General features: G+C 38.2%; 1 protein-coding gene across 3 annotated transcripts in view; it reads right to left on the reverse strand.

Moving 5' to 3' along the window:
• ABCA8 (ATP binding cassette subfamily A member 8) overlaps positions 1 to 22,429 on the reverse strand; it is a 69,148-nt gene extending 46,719 nt beyond the window's left edge. Inside the window, exons 1-10 of one of the 3 annotated variants that reach the window (XM_032320132.1) lie at positions 22,231 to 22,429; positions 18,731 to 18,835; positions 17,421 to 17,625; positions 12,786 to 12,950; positions 9,420 to 9,523; positions 7,801 to 8,027; positions 6,064 to 6,205; positions 5,549 to 5,734; positions 3,007 to 3,154; positions 891 to 1,059 (exon numbers count right to left, since the gene is read on the reverse strand). In XM_032320132.1, coding sequence (XP_032176023.1) covers positions 891 to 1,059; positions 3,007 to 3,154; positions 5,549 to 5,734; positions 6,064 to 6,205; positions 7,801 to 8,027; positions 9,420 to 9,523; positions 12,786 to 12,950; positions 17,421 to 17,625; positions 18,731 to 18,826 — 1,442 coding nt within the window. In that variant the 5' untranslated portion in view covers positions 18,827 to 18,835; positions 22,231 to 22,429. Of the gene's footprint in view, positions 1 to 890; positions 1,060 to 3,006; positions 3,155 to 5,548; positions 5,735 to 6,063; positions 6,206 to 7,800; positions 8,028 to 9,419; positions 9,524 to 12,785; positions 12,951 to 17,420; positions 17,626 to 18,730; positions 18,836 to 22,230 lie in introns of those variants that run through there. The other 2 variants (XM_032320133.1, XR_004280452.1) reach the window with 2 other exon arrangements.
• Between the last annotated feature and the right edge of the window lie 2,010 nt (positions 22,430 to 24,439).

Genomic DNA, 24,439 nt, shown 5'->3' on the forward strand with positions numbered 1-24,439 from the left:
TTTACTCTATTTTAATCCCATTTACTATCACTCCATAGCACTTATGGTTGGGTGAGATGCTAAAGAGATAGAAGAAATACAAAAGAAAGACAGAAACACTAAATAAAGCATTTCTTTGCTCCCTCTCAGCTGTTCTGAAAGTTAAACATAGCTTAGGCCACAGGACAAATGTAAGGATAGAGGAACAGGCTAAAATAAAATATGGAACAGGCTGAAATAAAAACTGACACAGGCTATAGAAGCTCTGTAGGGTAGGGTAATCTGAGACCATTCACAGAGGGCTGACGGTTGGGGAGTCATTGATGGGCAAGGAGGATGTGAAAAGCCTGGGATCTTGAGGACTTTCTTCCTATTTTCTTATCTGGAAAGAAAAGTTGCCTGCCTCTAATGAAACATACATCTGGGAACCAGGATGTGCATGACACTCTAAGGCACACCTTCCTTAATTCCCTTTGTGTCTGTCTCCAGATCCTTTCTCCCTTCCTCTCTCCTACTCTTGGCAATCAATAGAAGAAAGAGAAAAAAACTGCAAGAAAAAAGTAGGGAGTATGATAAAGGAGGAGAGGCAAAGTATGAATAAATGAGACCAGGTAAAGAAATGAGAGAAGCCAAGGACGGAGAAGAGAGACAGCAGATAAAAGATTGAGAATCCAGGCAATGTTTTCTTTGGATTATCTTTGTTTGGTGAAATCTAAGTTTGCATTTAATGTAAATATCATGATATGAGATAAAACAGGTTAAAGGAATTTTTCTCTAAACTTGAAGTGGGAAATGATGAAGGTAGTGTGGAGGGGGTTAGGTGGAAGCTGTCCTTAGGGCACAAAAGAGAACCGTGCTAGCCTCAGGGGCTGTTAGCTTCTCAGTCTTTGGCCTGCTCTCCATCTGCATACCTGATAGCTTCTTTTCCATGGAGTTCTGGAGACACTGGTTCAAAGGAGTCATTAGATGAAGGATCAGAGTCAATTTCATCTTCAAGAACCACATGATCAGCTTTTTGTTGCCGTGACCAAAAGGAAGACTTCAGGAAAAAGAAGGGGGGGTACCCATGTCCATATTCATCTACATGAACAGGAGACAAATATTGGGTCAATCACCAGTTTAAAAGAAAGAGTCACCCTAATAAAGCAGAGCAAAGTCACCTCTTTGCCCAGACACCCGAATGCATCATCAACACAGGAAATGCATACGTTTTCCTTGATAGGTGTAGACCGCATAAGGAAAAAAAAAATCACTAAGATGTCTCTATTATAACAATTGTGCCTACAGGAAGAAAGGCAACTGGAATTTTAAAATATCCAAGGGGGATTTTAAATGTTAAGACTTTCCTTGACCCTGAGAAAGCCAACTATTGGAATATAAATGCAAGACTTGCCACGCATGCCAAATGTTATCTAGGAGTCCAGCTGTCACGTCGCCCACAAAGGGAGAACAAATTGAGAAATCAAGAATTTGTATCCAGTAATATTGGATACAAATATTCCAAGAGGAAACAGAACAGGATTTAATGAAAATGAGGGATACACTGTAAGAAAGGAGAGAAAGGGGTAAAATAATTTATTGAAATTTAACAGAGAGGAATTTTTTTTTTAAAAACTCCTTTATATTTATGTTTTATCCCATCCCTAAATAATAACTTTCCCCTGAAGCAAATTTACTCTGCATGACCCCCTTTCTGGAAATAAATCCACAATGTATTTGCATTTACTTGGCATTTCTATTTCCCTACAAGTGGAGAGACATTATGACGCAAAAAAAATTACATTTCGCTAATACTCTGCAACAACCGCCAGTGTAATAATGATGTGTTTTCAAACGTATATGTACTTTTCCTGTGTTTAGTCATTTCTTCATGCAATATTGATCAAACACTCTCTAAACACCTGCCAATTGGTATGTTATTAGTTAGGACTTAATCTCTTTCCCTTCATGAGGAAATCTAGTGAATGAAAGCATAGAGTTTGACTGGGTCCTTTCTACCACCAGATTCACCATTGCATGATTCTGTTATTTCAGTCAGTTAATCTTCCTTTCTTCGTTCATATTGCTCATCTTTCACAGAATTTTGAATAAAGTCACCTTGTTAGAATTCAGGCTTAATGAACAGATGGTACAAATAATTCCAAGTGTATCATAAATGTTCTAGCCAAAATTGTAGATCCTGGCATCTATTATTCTGGACTTTTCGGAAAGGCAGAGACAGTGACTGTTCTTAAGGGATTATCTAAAAACAACAACACGATTGATTCGCTGTTTCTAGACACTTCTCAGCACCTTGGCCCTCACTCTTTCTCGTCTGATCTTTTGACCAAGTGTTGAGTCATTGACTTGAAAAGAAGAATGCTCAATGTGTTTATTTCATTAGTAATTTCCATAATTTTTACAGCTTGATTGAAGTATGACTAACAAATAAAAACTGTATATATGGAAGTTGTATAATGTGATGGTCTAATATAGGCATTTACTGTGAAACATTACCACCATCCAGCTAACTAATGTATCATCACCTCACATGGTTATCATCTTTCTGTGTGTGCAGTGAAAACACCTGAAATCTACTATCGAAGTAAAAACATATGACCTATTGACTTTCCTAGTCTGGGAGACTTTTAAAAATGTACCTACCCTCATCCCACCACTGACAAAATGAATCATAATCTCAGGGTTGAATTGGAACCACTGAGCAAAATAGGCAAAAGCAACCGTAAATTTCTATGACTGAGTACCAAGCCAGACGCATTTAGGAAATAGCTTTCTAAGCATCACTTTAAAAAAGAAACAAACTGCATTTAGAACACAGTGAAGTTCAAAGATCAGTGACCCTATAAACAAAATACAAGCTGTAGTTCTGAGCAGTCAAGTAACAAGAAATAAAGAACTAATGTGGCCGTTGGCAATGACCTTGTTCATTGCCTTTGACGCACAAAGTAGTTTTCAAAATATAAATAACACCTGTGTTAGATGTGTCTTTAGGAAATGATGATCAATTTTAATCATAACTGTACTTACTTGGCAAAATTTTCTCGAAATAAATTGTCAGTGCCATATAGAAGAGAAGATCAAAAGCCAACATGAAATTTGTTGCTATTATCAGATTTGAATAGTCTGATGGATTAGGAAATGCGTTAGAATTCAAATCATAGTCCAAGCGCAGAAGCTGAAAATTAAGAAGTAATTAATGAAAGGATATCAGGTTTGCGATAAATGGTTAACAATTGGGTTTAGCATAAACGTGTAAGAGCTACTTTTTGCCTCCTACAGGGAGCACAAAGTTGAGTAAAACTGCCTTCTTTACAATTCTCAAATCTTGTGGAAGGTGTGTAACCCAACTATAATGAAATTAAGTAATTGCTGTGGTTAAATTATGTTCCAAATGAAACTGGAGCATTAGGACTATTACAGGATTTCTGTTGCCTTCATGCCCATGGTTCTTGGTCACGCCACTTCACAGAATAAAGAGGTAGACCAGATGAAAAGTGGTGGGCAGCAAGGCAAAGTTTATTGAGTGAGCATACAATGCTCCCGGAGAGGGAGGGGGCCTGAGAGAGTTGCCATTTTGGTGTTCAAGTCTAGGGTTTTTCTGAGGTTTTTGCAGATGTATCTTGAGCATCCTGAGTGTGGGTCCCTGTTCATTGGTCTCTAAGTTGTGCCAGTGAGGGCTTTGATCACACACCTGACTACCTATTGTGTTATCCACATGTTGATGGTCTTTGGGCTGACATTTGGACATGAACTGCAACTTGTGGTAGTGACCTCACATTTTATGGTTAATTGTTTTGCTTCAGGATGTTGCAAAAGTCACTTCTGCAGAGGCTGCTAGTCGGGATGCCATTGTGGTCTTCTGCAGTCCATAAAACAAGATGCTAGTGTGGTTTCATCTTAACTGTCTTGGCTTTCTGTTTTCTTGTTGGGGACCCTTGCCTGACTACCTAAGTGTTCACTGAACTCCTAATAGGAGGAGGCAGGGAAGTATAGGAGATGACAGTTGAGCTTAACCTTAGATAAATTTTTACCAAATAAGACACAGGACAGGAAAAAGGTGTGGTCCTGCTTGAAAATGGCTTCATGAGAAAGAATTCATGCTCTTAGAAAAACAAAACAAAACTGGTATGTTTAAGGAGAACCTATGCGAAAAGTGGGGTATAATGTTCAAGTTAATGGGTGTTTTATAATGAATAATCCTTTCACTAAGAACCAAATAACAGATATGTATGCAAGGACCAACACTGCCATTTAATTGGAGGGACAGCAAAGTGAGTTCAATGTGAGAATAAGATAAACAGAAATGACATTCGATGAGCAGAAATGTAATTTGCTCGTCAATTATTATGGTTTTAAGTTTTATTTTTAAGGTTTTTATTTATTTATTTAACAGAGAGAGAGATAGATAGATCACAACTAGGCAGAGCAGCAGGCAGAGACAGAGAGGGAAGCAGGCTCCCTGCTGAGCAGAGAGCTGGATGCAGGGCTCGATCCCAGGACCCTGGGATCAGGACCCGAGCTGAAGGCAGAGGCTTTAACCCACTGAGCCACTCAGGCACCCCTATGGTTTTAAGTTTTGATTTTCTTTTCTTTTATACAGTGGTCTATACATTCACTTGTTTTTCAATTATAAAGTCAAAATAAGAGCTAGAATAATTAGAATTCAATCTGCAATATCAAATCCATATTTAATCAGTAGCCAAAGAAAATGCTTTAGATCATCTCTGAAGAATGATATGCTGACCTATTTTTTTTTTTCACTCACCAAATGGCTTATTTTGCTGAGTTCAGTATGCCCAAAGCTTTTAAAAGTTCATCTTTGAGAATCATCTGGGTGGCTCAGTCGGTTAAGCCGCTGACTCTTGGGTTTTGGCTCAGGTCATGATCTCAGGGTCCTGGGATTGAGCCCCACATTGAACTCTGCACTTAGCACAGAGCCCACTTGGAAGTCTCTCTCCCCATCCTTCTGTCCTTCTCCCCTACTTGCTCTCTCTCAAATAAATAAATAAATAATTTTTTAAAGTTTATCTTTGGGGCACCTGGGGGGCTCAGTTGGTTAAGTGACTGCCATCAGCTCAGGTCATGATCTTAGAGTCTCAGGATCAAGTCCACCATTGGGCTCCCTGCTCAGCAGGGAGTCTGCTTCTCCCTCTCATCCTCTCCCCTCTCTTGCTCTCTCTGCCTCTCTCTCTCAATAAATAAAATCTTTTTTAAAAAAGAATTTATTTATTTGACAGAGAGAGAGATCACAAGTAGGCAGAGAGGCAGGCAGAGAGAGAAGGGGGGGAAGCAGGCTCCATGCTGAGCAGAGAGCCCGATGCAGGGCTCGATCCCAGGACCCTGAGATCATGACCCAAGCTGAAAGCAGAGGCCTAACCCACTGAGCCACCCAGGTGCCCAAAGCAAATAAATAAAATCTTTTTAAAAAGTTCATCTTTACAATGTAACAGTAGTCTGCACTGAGGCTTTGAATCTGACAACGCTAATCATAGAAAAGACTATAAACAACAGAATTCCAGACAGGAAAAATGTTTCTGAAATGCTCTCAAAGTGTTGGGCTGTTTCTCACCTGGGCCATTCCAAGCGTGAAGGCAAAGGGGCTAAGAAAGCTTAAAATCCACTCCAAGGACGTAGGAAGTTGTCTGTACAATGCTGTAAATCCCAAACTTCCCCAAAAGACCGTGAGAAGGAACACGACCAGACCAGTGAGGAAAGATTTCTTGACCAAGACGCTCATTAGAAAAGCCAATGCTATCTAAAATGAGAGAAGATCCGGTTGGTTTATATTTCCCTAAGGATTATTTTTAGTATAACACAATAAGGAACTGTACATATAAAATTAGAGTTACATTTTTTGTCTATAATACAAAACTGTGCTCTATAAATTGCACTCTAAGTTGGCATTACAAAACATTACAAATCTTTAAAAAAAAAAAAACCACTACAAATCAAATACATGGATGTTCTCAAGCAAACAGTGGATAGTGAAGAAAAGGGAGATGGGGAATAATTACCTGTTTAGAAACCAACACTTGATCCTTAGGGTAAGAGTTGGATGGAAAGCAACTTAATTCACCAACTCACCAAAGACAATCCATAGAGGAAGAAGAGGGTGAAGATCGCCGTGAAGCCAGTCAGAATGACAAACTGGACAGATTTTATAATGAGTGCCAAGGAAAGTGCCATAATGAAGATGAAAACACCATAGAGCAGAGCCCAGGAGAGCCTAGGACAGAAACAAGATGTTATTTTAGAATTTCATGTTCCACTGAAAGGAGGATCTAGAATGGATTCTAACTGTATTCATTGATGCATTCATTCTTTTAGTAGATACTTACTGAGTTTCAGGATATGTAAATATAAGGTAATTAAGGGAAAAATCCCTTAGGAATTAGGGATATTTTTTGTCCTAAAATTAATTACAGAAAAATACACACACATACATGTACACACGCACGCACACACACACACACACACACACACACACATCACTGTGAGGAAAAGGAGAAAATAGTCTTCTAGTCTATTTGATTTTGGTTCAAACATGTTTTTCTGCTGCATTCATACTCTGTGACCTTGAGCAAACTCTGTAATCCCTCATCTTTTTTTTTTTAATTGTTCTAGACACTGGGAATAATACCACAGTATCAGCTCAATGAAGTTATGTCCAAGTGGGACATAGTCCAAGTACATCATAACTCAGTGAATCTCAGGTCTTTTCTCCTCTTTGGGGCCTCTCTAGGGGTGAGGAGCTTCATGGATTTCCTCAGAGATATAGGATAGTTCATCTTCCTTTGTTTAATTCTCTTATCATGTTGATGAACATTCTTTAAAGGGTATAATGAAATAATGAAAACAAAACACCAGCAAAACCAGCAAAACAACAGCCTACATGTACGGCAATTACTCTGCACTGGTAAGTGTTTTCATGAACTTAGCAAATATGAAATCATTATATTTTCACAAAGGCTCTATGCAGAAGCGTCATTATTTTCTTCATTTTCTAGACAAAGAACCTACTGAACAAAGATTTGAAGTACCTATGATTTCAAGTCCAGGCATTCTGGCTCTAGAGCTGTTAGAGTTCACGGCTCTGTCATACATCCCTCCAATATTAATTCAATAAGCAGTTCAATATTGACTTATACCATTCTCTTCCAGACTGCAAATTTATTGCTATTTGCATATTCCATGTGGCTTCCTAGCCTCTGTGTTATTTTACTTCCTTTTCACTATGAACACCACCTCCATGTTTTTAAGTCATTCTCAAGTTCTTTCTCACACAGAACCTTGTCCATGCTTGGAATTACACAGCTTCTGGCATTTTAAATTCAAACTACCCAGCCCCTATTCACAAGCCTGTTCTGCCAGCTTGTTCCTTCAAATATATCCATCAAACCCCACCTTTAGTCTCAAAAGAGCCCCTTGTCTTTGACCTCTTTTTTCTTTTTTCAGTCCCATGCTGGCTTGAATTCTATTTCCAATCAGCTTTGACACCCAAATCTACCATTTCTACCACACTCTTACCAGTAGACTCAATGGCCATCCCTCATTATCCCTACCTCACAACCAGTAGACTCAACGGGCATCCCTCATTATCCCTACCTCACAACCACTATCCAAACCCAAACGTGCTATTCTTCCTTCAGTTTGAGAAGCACAGTAACTCACAGCCTTAACTTGGCAAGTGTTACGTCAATGACAATTTATCTCAGTCATAGGAAAGAGTTAGAAAATGAGTAGGTTTGAATACTGATGCTCTGAAGAGGCCCACTTTTCCTAAATCCCTACATTTATTTATTTGTGCTATGCTTTACTCACCAGAATGCAGAATCCCGAAGACCCATCATCCTCATCAAGCCCTTCATCTTTTTCCTCTCTCTTGTAACATTAAGAGATGCATAATAAGTGAACGAGGAAAAGGAAATAATGCAGAAGAAAATGAAGAAATCAGCTTCAATGCCCCCCTGACTGACAAAGGGATGTATCTTCATATTTTTTCCAGTAACGGACATCAATTCCTCCATCACTGAATGATTTGTTGCAGTCTGAGAAAATACATTAATAAACAAAATTTGTATATTCATGGATGGCATGCTCTGTTTTCTTTCAGCTGTCTGTTTTCCTCTGAACACAAAACTGTTAAGTCTGGATCTGATGCTAGTCTAAATTTTCACTTCTGTGTTCAATCACTGGACCACTGACTCCAGGCATTCTGAGCTTCTCACAGTTCTCAAAATTGACTATGTGTTTTATCACTTCCCTGCCTAACCCTGCCTTATAATGTGCCTGACACACATTAATGACCTTATATACTTGGCAACTCTTACCTCAAGCTTCATTTAAATTTAAATTTAAATTTAAGTGATGTAAATTAGGAATTCTCCCATGGCATTTTAGGCTGAGAAGTTAAGCCTGTTTACTTACAGACACTTTATACCCCACTGCGACCCTACTTTTCCCTTTCTAATAACTTGTTTTTAAAGTTTTTATTTAAATTCTAGTTAGTGGGCGCCTGGGTGGCTCAGTGGGTTAAGCCGCTGCCTTCGGCTCAGGTCATGATCTCAGGGTCCTGGTATCGAGTCCCGCGTCAGGCTCTCTGCTCAGCAGGGAGCCTGCTTCCCTCTCTCTCTCTGCCTGCCTCTCCATCTACTTGTGATTTCTCTCTGTCAAATAAATACATAAAATCTTTTAAAAAAATAATAAATTCTAGTTAGTTAACAGGTGGTGTAATGTGGTTTCAGGAGTAGAATTTAGTGATTCATCACTTACATACAACACCAAATGCTTATCACAAGTGTCCTCCTTAATCCCCATCACCCATTTATCCCTCCCCTACCTCTCGTCCAGCAACCCTTAGTTTGTTCTCTATAGTTGAGTCTCTAACGGTTTGCCTTCCCCCCTTTTTTTCTCCTTACGTTCATCTGTTTTGTTTCTTAAATTCTACATATGAGTGAAATCATATGTTATTTGTTTTTCTCTGGCTGACTTATTTTGCTTAACATAATACATTTTAGCTCCATCCAGGTCATTCCAAATGACAAGGTTTCATTCTTTTTGATGGCTGAGTAATATTCCATTATGTATCTATATCTATATCTATATCTATATCTATGTCTCTCTATATATCTATATCTATATATAAATATCACAACTTCCTTAAACATTCGTCAGTTGATAGACATTTGGGCTCTAATAATGTTCCTACTGTATGCCTGGCATCCTGACAAGGCTAAATTCTTGGGAGAGAAAATTTTTCTTTTATTTATGTCTGTAGCCCCCATGACATATAGAAACTTAAATAAACTTTGTTCTAAAGAAACCAGTGATTAAGTGAAAGAACAAACCTACCATTTATATTTAATTTCATGAACATTTTGAGGTGTCTAATAGCATTGATCTGGATGCAACATCAGTTAGCACGGAACATTTGTACTCACTTCTATGATAGCTGCATTGATAGCAGCTTGAAGAGCCACAAAACCTCTCGTCCAGTATTGCGAAACTTGGCAGCTAACATTTTCAGTCATTTCAGAACAATGAGCTTTAAGAGAAAAAAAGAAACCCATAGATATCACTACGGATTATTTCAGGCCTTATTATAAGAAACAGTGGACTTTACAATGGTCGCACATTATAAATGTTGTTATTTTCACTGAAGGCCTATGAAAACATAAACCGGAGTAATGATTCTCAAAGTACGGCAGACAGAGCACATATAGGGGATGTTCTGCATTAAATTCGAATATACTATGCTCTCTCACACTACCTTCCCTGTTTCTTCATCCATCAAAAATTTTGTAAAGTTCTTCTCTTCTATGATTTTGTATTGTCAAAATAATCTTTTTATATTTTTCAAAGGTTAGTAGGTCTCATATGGATTGAGAACTAGAACTTTGCCTAACATTACATACAACACAGGCAATAATGAACAACTGGGAGTTCAGAGGAGATAACTTACTATGTTTAAATCATGTCAATCAGAACATCTTTTGAAGGAAAAAACATCTTACTGCAAAAAAGAAAAAAAGTCTACCAGTCTAGTGAATATTAAATTGCATTAAAGAGATGGTGATACTTAATGTAAAAAATTAAAATTGAGTATTGGAATTAAATGCATGTTTCATTAACATTTTAGATATTTAAAAATCACTGGAAATCATTCAGGCCTACAAACAAAGATATAATCAACACATATGTGCCCATGGCCAAATTTTATAAATGAAGAAATCATTACAAATCCAACTGGAATCCTCTGTATATTGTCTATGATCTTACTGCTTTTCCTAGCAGCAAGCTCCTAAGAGGCTAACTGCTTTCCTGAACTTTGTGTTTATATATGCCATTAAGCTTCTATAATGTATCCCCAAACCACACATGTAATTTTAAATTGTTAAACTTTATATTATCTATCTTATTAGAGTCATCATTCTTCATTTTGCTTCATTTGCTCTATAGTATGATTTTGAAATTTATATAAATGGCCCTATTTTTTCTTCTTTTTTTTATTTTTTTTTATTTTTTATTTTTTAAAGATTTATTTATTTTAGAGCAAGTGCAGGGGAGGGGCAGAAGGAGAGAATATCTTAAGCAGATTCCTCTCTGAGTGCAGAGCTCAGTGTGGGGCTCGATCTCACAACCATGCGATTATGACCTGAGCTGAACTGTACTACCCAGGTGCCCCAGTATTATTTTTAATAGCTTTATTGAGATATAACTTACAGAGAATTGCAGTATTTAATGTGTGTAACTTGATAAATTTGGACAACCATGATGCCATCACTATAATCAAGGTAACAGACATAAGCAACACCTCCCAAAATTTCCTTGTGTTCTTTTTTTGTGGTTGTTGTAGATAACACTTAACGTGTTATCTACACTCTTAGCAAATATTTTCTTTTCTTTTTTTTTTTTTTTTTATTTCCAGCATATGATTGTGTAGAACCACATTGCAGGAATACAATTCAATGTATTTATCTGTACTCTCATTAATAATAATTTGTTTAATTTCTTTTTTCTTTTTGCTGTTTTTAAAAAAAGCCACTGCTATGAAAGTCCTTATATATGTCTTCTCATGAATATGGGTGTATCAGTCAGGATAGCCAATAATACACCTAGTAACAAACGATCTTCCAGATATTAATGTCTTATTGCAGCAACAGTTTACTTCTTACTCATGCTACAGAGTCAGCAAAGGTCTTTGCAAGGAGTGGGGTAAGGTCCTCTGTTTCACACCTAAGGGTCCCAAGGTGACAGTTTCCATCTGGCTTGCAGAAATAGGTGAGGAAAGGGTATAGAGAACTCACATCTGCTTTTCAATGCTTTGAATCTAGGTATCTAATTATAGCTACAGAGCAATTATTCCATGTCCTCAGAAGGAGAGGAGAATAGGCAGCAAATTTTTAACACAGGCATGAGACTTTCACTAATAAAATTTCCATGATGCTGGGCTACAGATTATGATATCTTCAACTTAAAAATAAAATTTCTCTATTTTAAACATTTAAAATATTTTATAATATTGGGTTTTCTTTGCTATGTATCCTTGCCAGTACTTTGTATTGTTCTATTTACTGGTTTTGGCCATATATAAAATGGTATCACATGTGGTTTTAAAATGCATTTCCTTGATTACTAATGCAGGTCCAACTGTTTATTCTTGGTCTGTGTTTCTCCTTTTATGAGGATCCTATTTATATCTTTCACTTTTCTGCTATTTCTATGCTTTTTTTTTCTTATTTATTTAGAGAAAATCTTTATATATTCTGGTATTGACCTTTTGTTAGTTTTGCTTATATAAATACTCCATCACAAGTTTTGCCTTAACTTTTCATTATCTCTCTGATGTCTTTTGATAAAGACAATTTCTTAATTTTGATCTAGTTGAATTTAGCAAACTTTTCTATTATAGTTTACTTATTTTTTGTTGTTTAAGAATTCTATTCTATCCCATAGTTACAAACATATTCTCCTATATTGACTTCTAGAAAGTTTACAGGATTTTCCCCCCACTGAGTTCTGTACCTGGAATTGGTTGTTTAGTATGAGATAATTTCACTTTCTTCTTTATGGACAGATGATTTTCCCAGCACCAGTCACAGTATCTTCTCAGTCATATGTTAGCTTTCAAATTTGTGTGAGAGCTTTCCAGGTTTTTTCCTATTTCATTGCTCTATCTGTGTTTTACTATGGTAATAGCATATTGTCTTAATTAGTTATAATTTCATTCTTTTTAAAAACCATCTTGGCATTTTTTCTTGTCTATCCATTCCCTGAATATATAGTCTCTCCAAGTTCCAAATTAATACAGAAATTTTCATCTCATATAAACCCAAGATCTTCTCACCTGTTCTTATGTAGCTAAAACCCAAATCTCTTGGTTAGTGAGATTGGAAAAATCATACAACATTAATAATAATAATCAATCATTCTGGATTTGGTGCCCTCTTCATTTTGGGCCCTCAAAAATAAGCTTACGGACACATCTGAAGAGAATCTTCTTCTATTTTATCCATAAACAAATTTACTCTACATCTTCCATTTAATATACATGTATATGTACACATGCATATATGGAAATGTGTGTATGTATGTATCCATCTATGAAACCATAGGTAACAACCATCTAATACAGCATGTTAATAAAACCAAATCCCAATGTACATTTCTTAAATGTGTCGGTTATCCTGTTGACATCACATTGCAGATAGGGTTTTTAAAATCTGTTGTATTAACATCCATTCTTATGTACAATTTATGCCATAATTGTGGTGGAGAGCATTGGAGTTACATAGCTGGAAACTTACCTTCATGGTCCCTGTGTTCCTTCTTTGTTGGAATTCTGTATCCCAGCAAGAATTTCAAATGATATGAGAATGTATTAGTAAAGATAACTTGTATAACTTCATCAGGATTATCTGACATTAATTCTTTAATATTTTCTTCTTCGGACAGCCCCAAAACTTTTGCATCTGTCATTACAAGAAGGGAATATATTTGTTAGTAAATTACTAGGAGACCAACTTCAGGATGTCATGATAAATTATTTTTACGAGAGTTCTTTTTTTTTTTTTAAAGATTTTATTTATCTGCCCAACAGAGAGAAAGATCACTAGTAGGCAGAGAGGCAGGCAGAGAGAGAGGGGGAAGCAGAAAGCCCAATGCAGGGCTCAATCCCAGGACCCTGAGATCATGACCGGAGCCAAAGGCAGAGGCTCAACCCACTGAGCCACCCAGGTGCCCCACTAGAGCTCTTTTTTTTTAAATTTCTTTTTAGCGTAACAGAATTCATTGTTTTTTGTACCACACCCAGTGCTCCATGCAATACGTGCCCTCCATAATACCCACCACCTGGCTCCCCCAACCTTCCACCCCCCACCCCTTCAAAACCCTCAGGTTGTTTTTCAGAGTCCATAGTCTCTCATGGTTCATCTCCCCCTCCAATTTCCCCCAACTCCCTTCTCCTCTCCATCTCCCCATGTCCTCCATGATATTTGTTATGCTCCACAAATAAGTGAAACCATATGATAACTGACTCTTTCTGCTTGACTTATTTCACTCAGCATAATCTCTTCCAGTCCCGTCCATGTTGCTACAAAAGTTGGGTATTCGTCCTTTCTGATGGAGGCATAATACTCCATAGTGTATATGGACCACATCTTCCTTATCCATTCGTCCATTGAAGGGCATCTTGGTTCTTTCCACAGTTTGGCGACCATGGCCATTGCTGCTATAAACACTGGGGTACAGATGGCCTTTCTTTTCACTACATCTGTATCTTTGGGGTAAATACCCAGTAGTGCAATTGCAGGGTCATAGGGAAGCTCTATTTTTAATTTCTTAAGGAATCTCCACACTGTTCTCCAAAGAGGCTGCACCAACTTGCATTCCCACCAACAGTGTAAGAGGGTTCCCCTTTCTCCACATCCTCTCCAACACACGTAGTTTCCTGTCTTGCTATTTTTGGCCATTCTAACTAGTGTAAGGTGGTATCTCAATGTGGTTTTAATTTGAATCTCCCTGATGGCTAGTGATGATGAACATTTTTTCCACTAGAGCTCTTTATAGAAATAAAACACAATCAAATATCAACTTTGAGTAGGTCAGGGAGAAAAAAGTTTGGGAAAAGACATAGCTCTTCAGAAGAACTACATGAAGATTAGTTCTTTTCTTTTTTAAAATATTTTTATTTATTTATTTGACAGACAGATCACAAGTAGGCAGAGAGGCAGGCAGAGAGAGAGGAGGAAGCAGGCTCCCCACTGAGCAGAGAGCCCGATGCAGGGCTCGATCCCAGGACCCTGGGATCATGACCTGAGCCGAAGGCAGAGGCTTTAACCAACAGAGCCACCCAGGTGCCCCTTATTTTATTTTCATTTGTAGTTCTTGAACCAATTTTAATCACATATAATATCATTCCATACCAATTAAACTATTCACAGGAGAATTAATATTAAAATAAATCTACAATGTTGGCAAAAAAAATGATCACGAATGGTAGATCATTGTGTTTAAATCACAATTAGGCTTTGGTCCATAGCAGATGAAAATAATTATAAAAATTCATTTTCCTTTAGCAATCCTGGCAGTAGGGTAAGTACACTTAAAAAAAAAAAGAAAAAATTTAAAAAATATGTCAATTGAACATACTTATATCGCTAAAATAATCCCTCTTTCAGCAGATATTGTGTACAATGCATTACAAATATCTCATTTAGTTTCAAAGAATGAGAAGGAAAGCAAAGAAAGTTGTGGATTGGGGTGGGAGTGTTGAAGATGCATGTGGAGGAAAAAGGAGAAAAAGTTCTATTTTGATAGAACTATTTTTTTTTCCTGGAACCTCATCCTTACATCCATGTGATCTTGAGTAAACCATATAGGCTTTATCACTCAATTTACATTATAAAATAAACAATAATATCTATATTAGTAGCACAGAATATTACTACAAAGTACAGAAAATATAATACAGAATAATATTCTATTACTACAGAATAAACTCTATAAAATCTAGGTCATGAGAACATTAAAGAATATCATAATTGCAATTACATTATTTATTAAACAAAGATAACAATGCAGTCATTGTAAAGATAAACTTGATGTAAAGACCTTGTACACAATAGTCATTTAATGAATATTTGTTAGCCCAGTTGCATGGGACCTTGAACCAGGATATTGTTGGGAGGCACAAAGTTATGGCATTGTGAGCCCCTCTGCCCCAGGAGGACATCTGTGAGCCAGAGGATGAGGGCAAACACAGCTTGAATAAACAGGGAGACCAGACCTTAAGTGGACAATGCAGATCAGAATACCATCTTGAATCAGAAGGGGAGTCAGTGTTTGTAGGGAAGACCCACAGTGCAGACATGAAAATTCAGGTGGAAGCAAGGGGGTGGTGGTTAGTGAGGCATGATGGGGAAGTAAGTTTGGATGTAAACCATTCATCCACCTGTCCTGGCAGTGTGAAGTGAAGCATGGACAGGAAAGAAAAGTCCAACATAATTTGGGAACTGTGGCCATAGAGACTCCTAATAGTGGGACACTAAATGCAGATTACACAGAGGTGGTCTTCTGGATACTGAATACAGGTAGGAGGTCAGGATCCAGGCACAAAATTAATGGTTACATAAACTGTAGTAGAATCATGAACATAGGAGAGCAAAGAGGAGAGACTTTATAGATTGGGTGTTCCCCTTACAGTAATACCCATGGTGAGGAATTATGGTGTTTAAAATTGATACTTAGTACTTCCTAAGTCACTTTATGTATGTATGTAGGTAGATAGGTAGGTAGGTAGGTAGGTATTTATTGATTGTTGGGAGGGGCAAAGAGAGAGGGAGAGAGAATCTCAAGCAGGCTCCATGCTTAGTACAGAGCCCAATGCAGGGCTCAAGCCCATGGTCCTGAGATCATAACCTGAGCCAAAACCAAAAGTCAGACACTTAACTAACTGACTGAGCCACCTAGGTGCTCCCAAGTCACATTTTTACGTTCTTTTTTAAATCGACATATAATTCATATAACATAAAATTCATCCTTTTAAACTGTACAATTTCATGATTTCTAGTCTATCCACAAAGTTGTGCAAGCTCTCAATTGTTTATAAATTATAACTCAACTCACATTTATGGGCCAATCACTATAGATTTCCCTTTGAGGTACGCATTTATATTTGCAAAGAAGAATTGTTTTTATTTGCCTGACATTCACTCCTCCTTCTGGTAAACACTCTAAAATTCATTTGGGATACTGACACTCTTCCACTCACATACCATGTGGTTTGGATATGGTCTGCAACATGACTAGGAACTCAACCAATACTGTATAACAGTGACAATACTGTATTCTTCTATTCAGTGAGATTCGTTCTTGGTGGACCAAGAGCAACACTAATCCAATTTCACATAATCTATAAATTTTGACAATTACCACAGCTTATCATTCCAATGGGTCTAATTTCTGAAATAATTTTGAACAGTTGGGAAAGGTCTGTATACTTTTCAGTGGAGTTGTTTGTGGTAGGGCTTACATATGGAGATTCTGCAGACTAAGTCTGCTTCTATTTGGGGAGAGCCAGTAAGAGAATGAGTCTAGCACACAATACTATAGACCCGACAGTTGGAGACATATTTCTTCCTCTATTGTTGACCCATCTCTATCCATACTCATTTCCTTAAAGTTAGACAAAAGATGCCCCCCTTTCTTTGAGACAGGTTGAATTGGGATTCTCTCATTCTCAACTGAAGTATTCACAAAAAATATAGTACTATTGATCTTATTTTGAGTATGGTGATAAAGTGGCTCAGAGAAGTTGATGACTTGCAAAATGCACTATGGACCCAGTCACAGAAGTATTTTTAGTCAAATTGTTCTTGGACTCTAAGACTAGTTCTCTTGTCTATTCACTAGGCTGTTTTTCCTGATTTCAGAAAATTATTCTTCAGGAAAGCGACCTTGACAGTCATAATGCTCTTCTTATTTTTCATCGATAAGTATCTTAATGATGAAGGGTGAAAATTTGAAACACAGAATACTCATCAATAGAATCTTCAAATTAGTAAGACATTTTTTTGGTAGTAAAAACCTGGAGATAAAATTTCCATAATCAAATTCAAGAAAGACTCACTGTTTTTGTCTCTAATAATAAGCAAATGCTAGAGTGACAATCTCTGTCTAGTCACAATGCTTCCACAGCCAAAGGTCAACCATTAGACACTCCTGTTTTTCAAAATCTGCCAAACTCTATATTCCATGCTTCCCCAAACCATATGCAAGATCAAGATTTCTTTGTTGAGAGACTGTACCCAATTTCACGTAATCTATAAATTTTGACAATTACCACAGCTTATCAACTGAAATACAAATTAAAAGCATGCATCTGCAGTCAGATGAACCAAAAGTTGACATCAGAAATTCCTCTTGGTTGCTAGAAAACTCACCTTTCATGAAGGAAGCTAAAGCTACTTTATTCATTATCTGTTGGGTTGTATTGGTGACAGGTGTGTATATAACAGAAAATGTAGAATCTTTAAATGAGTCTACCCGTCCCAGGTCCATGGCAGGCAATGAAGAAAAATCATTAAATTCATGACTAGTAGGATATACAGACAAGCAAAGTAGGAGGAGCAATGGGGTCAACCATTCCTATACAATCCAAGAGAAAGAATAAAGAAAATTGTGATTTTGTATTAGTTATCCACAATCATTTGGTCATACAGTTTGTCTTGTACATTTTTTTCTGCTTTCAATATATGCCACATTATGAACCCCTGAAAATATGCACAGTGCAAAATTCAGCAGTCTGAGTAATTCCAATGAGCTCTTAAAAGGATTCAAATGTATTGATCACAGCACCAGTCTAAAGCATGCACGGACCATGAAAAGGTGAGAGGCAACAGTGGAAGCTATTACAAAGTATTACCAGCTGGTATGACCTACTCATCCAGTTTCTGGTTCTACTGAGAGCTTAGTGTTACATGAGACAGTTCCAAGGCACTGCTAACTTAGAAGTAATATACTGGCTACATGCCAAGATCCTGGTAGTAGAAACTCAGCACAATTCAGGCAACTGGAGAAATACTGTCTTTTTAGTTATTATTGGTCACCTGCAAACTTCCAATAAGACATCACTTTATTTCCTAAATGGATGAAGATAGAAGAAATTCACGACTAGATATATATCAAAGTTGTGATTTAGTTAGAAATGCTACTAATTTATATCTATCTGATTTTTGGAAGAGATCAAAGCTCAACCAGGATTTTTGTTATATGGTAAAAATGATAGGAGCTAATGCTAATTTTCTTCTTGGCACTAATGACATCTCCAAGTTTTCTGCTCTTTTGAAGAGACTAATTTATTTTTAAAAAAAGAGAAAGGGATTCAAAAGAGAATATACCACTTCCCTATGTCAGTATCTTGATTAACCATGCCTTCAGAATCTCAGTATCTAAACCTGACTGTCCACGAGTAGAAACATTAGCAAACATGTGACCACTGACTTTTAAAATATTTATTGGATTTTCTATTGCTGGGTCGAATTCAGTGCCTTTAGACCTCGACTTGGGGTCCATGTCAACTGATATGTCTGTGGACAGCTTGAGGTTTGAGGAACAGCTCCTTCTCTCATAAAGAAAGGTTTTCTGCTTTGGTCTGATTTTTGGAAGGAGAGATAAACAAAGTATAGTTACTTCCCAGGGAAGATATATTTCTACATTGTAAATAAGAAGTAACAGGGATACTGAATCATACCATAAAGGACTCTCTTTTCAGTCTCCATTTTTTCAGAAGGTTCTTGCATAATAATGCCCAAGTCTGTTGACACACACTGATCTCTCTCTTCATCATTTTGCCCTGCTTAATAAGAAAAAAAAAAGGAGAAGATAACATTAATGTGACATCTTCATGAGAAGATATACCCCGCAAACAGGAAAGGGCCAACCTGATTATTGCAATCTGTGAGTTCCAAAGTTAGCATGTTATGACTCCCCTGGCTTTCTTTTCTTCCCACTTCCAAACTCTTTATTCTCTTATTTTTTTTTTTTTTTTTGGTCATGCCTTGTGTCAGTGATCAATTTATTGCCTCAAAATTCATTCTTTGCAGCCTGCTCTCTGAAAATGGATCTGGGTTTTTAAAACAGTTTTCTTTGCCAGCCGGCATGATGGAAAGCTTTGTCAGTAGGAGGACTGAATAGACATTGCAGGAAGAAGAGGCTCTCCCCTTTGGTCTCGGAGTGGTTCATTTTTCCTATTCCTAGAGACTTTTTCTCCCCCTACTGCTCTGACCAAATGGTCTTCTCCAATGCAAAATGCTGGGATGGTGAAAGTTTCCCTGTGTGTTTTCAATAGCTCTTGACTCAAGATCAGGAATGTGACAGCTCTAGAGTTTTCCCCCCAGAGTTTTGTTTCCTTTAGAATCCCTGTTGCAAAGCCAGTGCCCTCCTTGTGTCCATGGCTTGACTGTCCGTGGGTTGCAATACCACCTATCCAAACACACCTTAGCTGACACAACATGACCTTGCATGAAGTAAAAAGTAATTGGCATGTACCACCATGGCTGGGTAGGAAACCTCCCTGTCCCTAAGCAAAGGTGAGTTGCTGCTGAGATTTGCTTGGGAAGCCAGCAATGACACAAAGCAGAGAGAGGCTGTCACTCAAGGACGGGAGAAGCAGCTCTCACATATCCAAGACTTCCCAACAGCTACAAGGATAGATTGTATGGCAGGCCACAACACAAGTCTTAGCAAATTGAGATTATACTAAGTATCTTTTCTGACCAGGAGGATAGGAAACTAGAAATCCGCAACAAAAGAAAAGCTGAAAGAACATTGAATCAGTGATCAAACACCTCTCAACAAAGAAAAGCCCAGGACCAGATGGCTTCTCTGGTGAATTCTACTAAACATTTAGAAAAAGAATGAAAGGCGGCTGGGTGGCTCAGTCAATTAAGCCTCTGCCTTTAGCTCAGGTCATGAACGAACCCAGAGTCTTGAGATTGAGCCCCACATCAGGGTGCCTGCTCAGTGGGGAGTCTGCTTCTCCTTCTCCCTCTGCCCCTACCCACTACCCCCTCTTCATGTTCTCTTGCTCTCTATCTCTCTCAAAGAAATACATAAAATCTTTTTTTAAAAATAAAAAATAGATTTTTTAAATGTGCATGTGATTAAGAAAGTGTGGTACATAAACAATGAATCTTGGAACACTGAAAAAATAAAATAAAATTTAAAAAAATAAAATATGGAGTTCTTCTGTGTATAAAAACAGAAAAAAAAGCGAAAGTTTCATAATTTATTTTTAGAAATCCAAGCTGATAGATGCTATATTTTTAAGAAGTGAATTTAGTCATGTATAAATTTTCCTTTTGGATGATCTTTCACTATGTTTTATTCTCACTTGAAGCCTGCTTTTTTTTTTTTTAATAATTTTTTATATTTTTAATTTCTTTTCAGTGTACCAGAATTCATTGTTTATGCACCACACCCAGTGCCCCATGCAATCTGTGCCCTCCATAATACCCACCACCAGGTTCACCCAACCTCCCACCCCCCGCCCCTTCGAAACCCTCAGATTGTTTTTTAGAGTCCACAGTCTCTCATGGTTTTACTCTGCTTCTAGTTTTATCCATACTACGTTCTACTGAAATTTATCAAGTTTCCCCCCATGTTTTCTTCCTGTCCCAAAGATAGGACAGAGACTTATAAAAGCTATTCCTTTGATGATTACTCTTAATTTAGGGGCTTTCCTGGAAAAATATCTTTCTTCTTGTAGTGTCCCCATCTGTCACTGGCCTCACATGAGCACACCAGGGATGTGACTTGGGTAGATGAGTCAGGACTTCGGAGCACAGAGCCGGCTCTTAAGTCCTGAATTCGAGGCAAGCATTCTCCTCCTCCCACATATCTGTAATGTTGGCCTGGGATAGGAAACCACATGGCTGCCATGAACGTCCCTCATCACGATGAGGAAGAGACGTGCCCTTGTCTGAACCTGTCATCCCATTCACGCCTCAGGAGGACCCTGAGGGCTCTGCTACTTTCTAGAGACAATGCTCAAGGAAGATGTCCAGAAGCCAGTTCTGATGGGAGCCACATGAGCCAAGATAACCTCAGAGAACACTTCCGCTGGGAAAGATCAGACAAGTCTGCTGAGGAGGCTAAGAGGCATGTGTAGGGGGAAGCAGGTTCTGTGAAGAGGTTAGAAAGTCCAGGCAATGGCAGCTGGGGAAAGGAAGATAGTTCCCAGAGGGCAAACCCCGCCCCCCAACCAAAGGGGGAAAAAAAAAAAGGCATTAGGTTAGGTATCCAGGGATAGGCCGTTCCTAGTGCAGCGACTTCCGTGTGACATTTTTAAGGGGACTGTGCAAGGCTGGGCAGGAGAATCAGCTGGCCAAAGACCAAAGAGGGGATCTCTCACTGTAGAATCTGCTGCAGCCCAATATAGCACAGGAACTTCCGTCTGGCTCCAGTCCCTTTGATTTTCCGTCGGAAATTAGTATTTATTTCCCTCCATCATGGATGTTCTGTAGTTAATCAAAAGACTAACAACAACCTGATCTCCTTACTATCATGCAGTAGACAGTTCCAAGTTGGGAGGGCTCTGAGTTTTCTCCTCTTAGACGGTTGTTAGATTCAGAGCAAAATGCTTGAACTCTCTGTTTACAGAAATAAAGTGCATTTGAAATAGTATTGTGATAAGGAAACATGGCATTTTTCAATTCTGATTCAGGACATTCTGTGCATAGAGTAAAAAATCCTGGATAGCCTCTAACGTTTCCCAAATTCTCAGAGCCTAAAAATGAGAGCCAGAGACAAGACAAATATTTCTGTAAATGCTTCTGGTAAACAGTCTCTGAGTCATAGAACAGTTTATCCAAAATGCCCTCACATTATTGTGCAATAAAAGTAAATAACTATCACTTTGAAAACAACTCAGGTTTACAAATCAATTCCCAAGATACTCAGTTCTTCCCCAATTCAGCAAATTTTGGCCTATTTCCACAGTCAGTTTCTGGTTAAAAATCATTTAGCAGTTGCATACTGTTTCATAAAACACTATATTCAAACTCTGTGCTTTCACTTACATCATATTAAACACTGAGTATTCAAAAACATCAAAACAGCCCATTAGTTTTCAAAATGATTTTCCCATTGAGGGTCAGCGTTCAGTCCTAAAGGCTTATTTCTAATTTTGCAAGAGGGGGGAAAAAAAAAGCAAAGAAGAAAAACCCCCAAACGCAGATCAGACTTACTTACTTTTGAGACCTTTGAAGCCCAGACTGGAGAAGCACAGTTTATCCACTGATCTCCTTATTTAGAAGAAAACAATTCACATTTTCCCCCTGGTTTCTACCACATCTCTAGACTCTGCTTGAGCTGTTTGACTTCTGTGAAAAGTTCCTGCGAAGGCTGGCTTCAGAAGTTACAGCCTGTGCTCTGGGGGCCCTGCCAAACCCTGCATTCACGTGATCCCTCTTGGACCGCTGATCTCATTTGCATTCGGCCAGTTCCTACAGAGCCCAGTGACATTTACACTTGGTGGCCTGGCCATATCATATTATAAGGATCAATCTTATCAGGGAGATCCAGGATTCCTAAGCTTTTTGCCTATTCTGTCCCAGGTAACTGTTGGCTAACATCAGCATTTAAAGCAGTGCCTTTGAAGAGAAAGTAAACCGTTGAATCAGAGAAAAGCTCCTCTCTACACAGAGCTCTCCCCGGCCTGATGGACATGGCCACTTGGATAATCAGGGTTTTCATTTTTGTTTCTCATTTTTACTCAGATCAGAGTATGTCTCATCTCCTTCATGACTTCGTCTTTGACCCGTGAATTACTGAAACGTGGGTTAATTTCCAAATGTCTAGAGATGCTCCTCTTATCTTTTGGTTGTTGATTTCTAGTTTAATTGTAGGATGGTCAAAAAATTTATTTTGTGTGTCAGATTTGTTAGGGCTTGTTTTATGGACCCAGGATATGATCTGTCTTGGTGAATATTCCACACGCTGGTGAGGACATGTGCGTTCAGCTGTTGAGTGTGTGAAGTGTTACGTAGATATCCGTTAGATCTAGTTGGTTGATGGTGTTCAGTTTTTCTATATTTTTGCTGGTTTTCTGTTTATGAGGTCTGCTGATTACTGAGAGAGGAGTATTGAAGTTTTCAACAAAAATTATGGCTTTTTCTGTTTCCCTTCCAGATCTTAATACTTGTCCAATCCACTCTGATGTTGCGGTGTTAGTACATATGTAGTCAGAATCGGTATGTCTTCTTGGTGAATTGGCCTTTTTCTCATTATATAATGATGTCCATCTCTATTCCTGGCGACTTTTTATGCTCTAAAGTTTACTTTGTCTAATTTTAATATAACCATTCCCATTTCCTTTTGATTGCTTCCCATCTTCTTATGTTCAACTATCCATATCATTCTATATAAAGTGAGCTTCTTTTAGACAGCCTACAGTGAGGTAATTTTTGTTCATTTGTTTGTTTACTCTTTTTAAAAAATTTTTAGATTTTATTTATTTATTTGACATATAGAGATCACAAGTAGGCAGAGAGGCAGGCAGAGAGAGAGAGGGGGGAAGCATGCTCCCTGCTGAGCAGAGAGCCTGATGCAGGGATCGATCCCAGGACCCCAGGATCATGACCTGAGCTGAAGGCAGAGGCTTTTTTTTTTTTTTTTTCAGCATAACAGTATTCATTATTCATTATTTTTTCACCACACCCAGTGTTCCATGCAATCTGTGCCCTCTATAATACCCATCATCTGGTACCCCAACCTCCCACCCCCCTGCCACTTCAAACCCCTCAGATTGTTTTTCAGAGTCCATAGTTTCTCATGATTCACCTCCCCTTCCAATTTCCCCCAACTCCCTTCTTCTCTCTAATACCCCTTGTCCTCCATGCTATTTGTTATGCTCCACAAATAAGTGAAACCATATGATAATTGGCTCTTTCTGCTTGACTTATTTCACTCAGCATAATCTCTTCCAGTCCCATCCATGTTGCTACAAAAGTTGGGTATTCATCCTTTCTGATGGAGGCATAATAGTCCATAGTGTATATGGACCACATCTTCCTTATCCATTTGTCCGTTGAAGGGCATCTTGGTTCTTTCCAGAGTTTGGCGACCATGACCATTGCTGCTATAAACATTGGGGTACAGATGGCCCTTCTTTTCACGACATTTGTATCTTTGGGGTAAATACCAGGAGTACAATTGTAGGGTCATAGGGAAGTTCTATTTTTAATTTCTTGAGGAATCTCCACACTGTTCTCCAAAGAGGCTGCACCAACTTGCATTCCCACCAACAGTGTAAGAGGGTTCCCTTTTCTCCACATCCCCTCCAACACATGTTGTTTCCTGTCTTGTTAATTTTGGCCATTCTAACTGGTGTAAGGTGATATCTCAATGTGGTTTTAATTTGAATCTCCCTGATGGCTAATGATGATGAACATTTTTTCAC

This window comes from Mustela erminea, chromosome 18 (genome assembly GCF_009829155.1).
Source record: "Mustela erminea isolate mMusErm1 chromosome 18, mMusErm1.Pri, whole genome shotgun sequence".
NCBI classification, from domain to species: Eukaryota; Metazoa; Chordata; class Mammalia; order Carnivora; family Mustelidae; genus Mustela; species Mustela erminea.